Source organism: Salvelinus alpinus, chromosome 8 (assembly GCF_045679555.1).
Source record: "Salvelinus alpinus chromosome 8, SLU_Salpinus.1, whole genome shotgun sequence".
Taxonomy (NCBI): Eukaryota; Metazoa; Chordata; class Actinopteri; order Salmoniformes; family Salmonidae; genus Salvelinus; species Salvelinus alpinus.
In genome coordinates this window covers 9,563,705-9,569,704 of record NC_092093.1, presented here as the reverse complement: position 1 = coordinate 9,569,704, position 6,000 = coordinate 9,563,705, and the positions used below count along the sequence as shown (strand labels likewise).

The window sequence follows — 6,000 nt, the reverse complement described above, 5'->3', positions numbered from 1 at the left end:
ATATCAAGAGAGAGACACACACGGATATCAAGAGAGAGAGACACACAAGGATATCAAGAGAGAGAAACACACAAGGATATCAAGAGAGAGAGACACACAAGGATATCAAGAGAGAGACACACACAAGGATATCAAGAGAGAGAGACACACACGGATATCAAGAGAGAGACACACACGGATATCAAGAGAGAGAGACACACAAGGATATCAAGAGAGAGACACACACGGATATCAAGAGAGAGAGACACACAAGGATATCAAGAGAGAGACACACACGGATATCAAGAGAGAGAGACACACAAGGATATCAAGAGAGAGAAACACACAAGGATATCAAGAGAGAGACACACAAGGATATCAAGAGAGAGACACACACGGATATCAAGAGAGAGACACACACGGATATCAAGAGAGAGAGACACACACGGATATCAAGAGAGAGACACACACGGATATCAAGAGAGAGAGACACACAAGGATATCAAGAGAGAGAAACACACAAGGATATCAAGAGAGAGACACACAAGGATATCAAGAGAGAGAGACACACACATGGATATCAAGAGAGAGACACACAAGGATATCAAGAGAGAGAGACACACAAGGATATCAAGAGAGAGAAACACACACATGGATATCAAGAGAGAGACACACAAGGATATCAAGAGAGAGACACACACAGATATCAAGAGAGAGAAACACACATGGATATCAAGAGAGAGACACACAAGGATATCAAGAGAGAGACACACAAGGATATCAAGAGAGAGAAACACACATGGATATCAAGAGAGAGACACACACGGATATCAAGAGAGAGAGACACACAAGGATATCAAGAGAGAGACACACACGGATATCAAGAGAGAGAGACACACAAGGATATCAAGAGAGAGAAACACACGGATATCAAGAGAGAGACACACAAGGATATCAAGAGAGAGACACACACGGATATCAAGAGAGAGACACACACGGATATCAAGAGAGAGACACACACAAGGATATCAAGAGAGAGACACACAAGGATATCAAGAGAGAGAGACACACACATGGATATCAAGAGAGAGACACACACGGATATCAAGAGAGAGACACACACACGGATATCGAGAGAGAAACACACACAGACGCATGTAGGCAACATTTCTGTAGTCAAGGAAAGGATAGTCTCTGTTTCTCTCCCTCTCTCTCCTTCTGTTTACCTCTCAATGTTTCTCTCTGTGTGTGTTTCTCTCCCTCTCTCTCCTTCTGTTTATCTCTCAATGTTTCTCTCTCTGTGTGTTTCTCTACCTCTCTCTCCTTCTGTTTATCTCTCAATGTTTCTCTCTCTGTGTGTTTCTCTCTCTCCCTCTCTCTCCCTCTATCTGTTTCTCTCCCTCTCTCTCCTTCTGTTTCTCTCTCTGTGTGTTTCTCTCTCTCCCTCTCTCTCCCTCTCTCTGTTTCTCTCCCTCTCTCTCCTTCTGTTTATCTCTCAATGTTTCTCTCTCTCTCTCTCTCTCTCTCTGTGTTTCTCTCTCTTACCCTCTCTCTCTCTCTCTGTTTCTCTCTCTTACCCTCTCTCCCTCTCCCTCTCTCTCCCTCTCCCTCTCCCTCTCCCTCTCTCTCTCTGTGTTTCTCCCTCTTACCCTCTCTCTCTCTCTGTGTGTTTCTCTCTCTCTGTTTCTCTCTCTCTGTGTGTTTCTCTCTCTCTGTTTCTCTCTCTCTCTCTCTGTTTCTCTCTCTCCCTCTCTCTCCCTATTCCTCTTGCTTTTTCCAATGCAGAAGTTAAAGATTTTGTTTTACACAGGGGAGGTTTATATTGAGTAAATAGTAATTGCACTAGTTTCATTCTGTGGTTTAACTCTGTCGAAGTAACTCTGCCAAAGTAAAGAAAAACCTACTCCTGTCTCAGCATCGCAGTGCTGAGGCGTCACCACAGCCTTGGGTTCGATCCCAGGCTGTGTCACAACCGGCCGCGACCGGGAGAACTATGAGGTGGCACAGAATTTGCCCAGCGTCATCCGGGTTAGGGGAGGGTTTGGCCGGCCGGGATGTCCTTGTGTCATCGTGCTCTAGTGACTCCTTGTGGCGGGCCGGGCGGATGCAAGCTGACCGCAGTCGTCAGTTGGACGGTGTTTCCCCCGACACACTGGTGCAGCTGGCTTCTGGGTTATTAAGCAAGCAGTGTGTCAAGAAGCAGTGTGGCTTGGCAGGGTCGTGTTTCGGAGGATGCATGACTCTCGACCTTCACCTCTCCCGAGTCTGTTGGGGAGTTGGAGCGATGAGACAAGACTGTAACTACCAATTGGGGAGGAAAAAGGGGCAATAAGTACAATAATAATAATTCAAAAATTATAATACGTGTGTGTGTGTGTGTGTGTGTGTGTGTGTGTGTGTGTGTGTGTGTGTGTGTGTGTGTGTGTGTGTGTGTGTGTGTGTGTGTGTGTGTGTGTGTGTGTGTGTGTGTGTGTGTGTGTGTGTGTGTGTGTCATCTATAACAGTGCTCTCTGTCTCTTGTCTCTACCAGGTGCAGACATAGTGCAATGGCTGATGAAGAACCTAGCCATTGATGATCCTGGTGGGCATACGTCATTATTGTATTCAATGGCAATTTTAAGCGTACTAAACATCAAACATATTAAACACCCTTTATAAACTCGTAATAGAGCATGTGTGACATGTTTGTAATTGTCTCTTCCTTGTAGTGTTACTGTACGTGGATATAATTCAGGATAATGAGTTTTGTATTGAAAAGCTGAAACATCTTAATAAGCATTCAGTAAAGTATGAATCCGTTATAAACCAGCAATACGGTCAATATACCATTACTAAGGGTTGTTCTTGAGCACGACGCAATGCAGAGTGCCTGGATACAGCCCTTAGCCGTGGTATATTGGCCATATATCACAAACCCCCGAGGTGCCTTATTGCTATTATAAACTGGTTTACCAACGTAATTAGAGCAGTACAAATAACTGTTTTGTCATACCCGTGCTATACGGTCTGATATACCACAGCTGTCAGGCAATCAGCATTCAGGGCTCGAACCACCCAGTTTATAATTGTAAGTAAGTCACTGACTGTGTCCCATCCTTTTCCTGTAGCTGAGGCGATGCATATCGGGAGTCTGATTGCTGCTCAGGGATATTTCTTCCCCATCTCTGATCACGTCCTGTCACTCAAAGATGATGGATCCTTCTATCGCTTCCAGGTGAGCAGTAAGACCATGTAAGGCTATAAGGCAGCTTCCAGGTGAGCAGTAAGACCATATAAGGCTACAAGGCAGCTTCCAGGTGAGCAGTAAGACCATGTAAGGCTATAAGGCAGCTTCCAGGTGAGCAGTAAGACCATATAAGGCTACATGAATAAGGCAGCTTCCAGGTGAGCAGTAAGACCATATAAGGCTATAAGGCAGCTTCCAGGTGAGCAGTAAGACCATATAAGGCTATAAGGCAGCTTCCAGGTGAGCAGTAAGACCATATAAGGCTATAAGGCAGCTTCCAGGTGAGCAGTAAGACCATATAAGGCTACAAGGCAGCTTCCAGGTGAGCAGTAAGACCATATAAGGCTATAAGGCAGCTTCCAGGTGAGCAGTAAGACCATATAAGGCTACAAGGCAGCTTCTAGGTGAGCAGTAAGATCATATAAGGTTTAGGTTTAGATTAGATAGAGATCCCAGCAAACAAAAATTGGTTCTGTGAATGTTCCCAGGACCTTGCAGTAGGTTGTGGGATAGGTGTAGTAACATTCCTCCTTCAACGGCTAAAACCCCCCAAATGTTATACATGTCAGATATCTTCAGGAAGGAAATCTGCACTGAGGAGCCAGATGGAACTGCCAGTGAGGGAAACTGCACCAATGTGACCAGTTGTTCTCTCTTGCTACTTCCTGGTCTCTTGATGGCATCCTCTGTCCTTTTTTCGTCTCTATCTCAGTCTAGAGAGGGAGATATGGCTTCTCCAAAGTGCTTCCCCGTGTTAATCTGACTGATTAAGAGGGACAAATATACTGTAAAGTACCAGTTACTTTCGAATTCAGTCATGGAACCAAATAAATAAAACAAACCTGATCCGTGATCCGTACGACACAACACCACACCCGCTGAGATACTTCCTCTGTTTCTACAAAAAGGGGGGGGGGGGGGGGGGGTCTGTGACCCTCATTAATAATGAATGATGGAATATCCTGTGAAATATTTATCACAACTGAACCCACAGAGAGAACCGTTAAAGGGGGGGTCTCTATACACAAAGCCTCTCAGAGTAGCAATGCTGATCTAGGATCAGGTTCCCTTTATAATCCACATCATGTTATTCATTATGATCTTAAAGGCCAAACTGATCCCAGATCAGAGATGCTTGTACCAGGAGGCTCAGAGACCTTCACAGAGGGAAAACACAACATTCTATTCCATGTACAGTATAGTGCACTACTTTTGGACCAGAGCCCTGTGGGGCCCCTATTTGGCCCTGGTCAAAAGTAGTGCACTACATAGGGAATAGGGTGCCATTTGGGATGCATCGGTTGACATTTCACCTCCTACCTACGTGGGGGGGGGGGACGCATCTCCGCCACAGCAGTCAGCCAGCCAGTCAGAAAGCTGAGAAAAACAACTGAATGTTTAGAGAGAACGATGCAGGAGTTGACCTTGATTCTTCCTCATGAAGAAGTGAAGACGAGTCTGTGAATATTAACACATTTATGAGTGCTTACATTTGTCTATGTGTTGTTGTTTTTTTGTTGTTGCATATTCTAACTCTCTCTGAGATACCCTTAGAGAGTGGGGTCATGGTCTAGTCAACGGCAACCCTGGAGCAATTGGGGTTACGTGCCTTGCTCAATGGCACATTGGAATATATTTCACCTTGGGGATTTGAACTAGCAACCTTTCGGTTACTGCTCTCATGCTCTAACCACTAGGCTACCTGTCACCCTAGTGAAAGTAAAGGGGGAGGAGGTGGAGTGTGTTTTGAATTTATAATGATTAACCACAGTACAAGTTATTAGCATTTAATTTGTTTAGCAGAAAGACAAAAGAGAACAACGAACAACAGAGAAAATGCTGTTGTCTGTCGCAAGCTTTCGCAGCATGACAAATGGAAAGCCGTCTACTGTATGACAAATGGAAAGCCGTCTACTGTATGACAAATGGAAAGCCGTCAACTGTATGACAAATGGAAAGCCGTCTACTGTATGACAAATGGAAAGCCGTCTACTGTATGACAAATGGAAAGCCGTCTACTGTATGACAAATGGAAAGCCGTCTACTGTATGACAAATGGAAAGCCGTCTACTGCATGACAAATGGAAAGCCGTCTACTGTATGACAAATGGAAAGCCGTCTACTGTATGACAAATGGAAAGCCGTCTACTGTATGACAAATGGAAAGCCGTCTACTGTATGACAAATGGAAAGCAGTCTACTGTATGACAAATGGGAAGCCGTCTACTGTAAGACAAATGGAAAGCCGTCTACTGCATGACAAATGGAAAGCCGTCTACTGTATGACAAATGGAAAGCCGTCTACAGCATGACAAATGGAAAGCAGTCTACTGCATGACAAATGGAAAGCCGTCTACTGCATGACAAATGGAAAGCCGTCTACTGTATGACAAATGGGAAGCCGTCTACTGCATGACAAATGGAAAGCCGTCTACTGTATGACAAATGGAAAGCCGTCTACTGCATGACAAATGGGAAGCCGTCTACTGTAAGACAAATGGAAAGCCGTCTACTGTATGACAAATGGAAAGCCGTCTACAGCATGACAAATGGGAAGCCGTCTACTGTAAGACAAATGGAAAGCCGTCTACTGTATGACAAATGGAAAGCCGTCTACAGCATGACAAATGGAAAGCAGTCTACTGTATGACAAATGGAAAGCCGTCTACTGTATGACAAATGGGAAGCCGTCTACAGCATGACAAATGGAAAGCCGTCTACTGTATGACAAATGGAAAGCCGTCTACTGTATGACAAATGGGAAGCCGTCTACAGCATGACAAATGGAAAGCCGT

General features: G+C 44.7%; 1 protein-coding gene across 1 annotated transcript in view; it reads left to right on the top strand.

Annotated features, from left to right (window-relative positions):
* The window catches only part of LOC139582521 (regulator of G-protein signaling 6-like), a 214,294-nt gene that overhangs the window by 187,448 nt on the left and 20,846 nt on the right, over nucleotides 1–6,000 (top strand). The window contains exons 4-5 of the mRNA XM_071412600.1: nucleotides 2,510–2,560; nucleotides 3,087–3,193. Of these exons, the coding sequence (XP_071268701.1) occupies nucleotides 2,510–2,560; nucleotides 3,087–3,193 (158 nt within the window). The remainder of the gene's footprint in view (nucleotides 1–2,509; nucleotides 2,561–3,086; nucleotides 3,194–6,000) is intronic.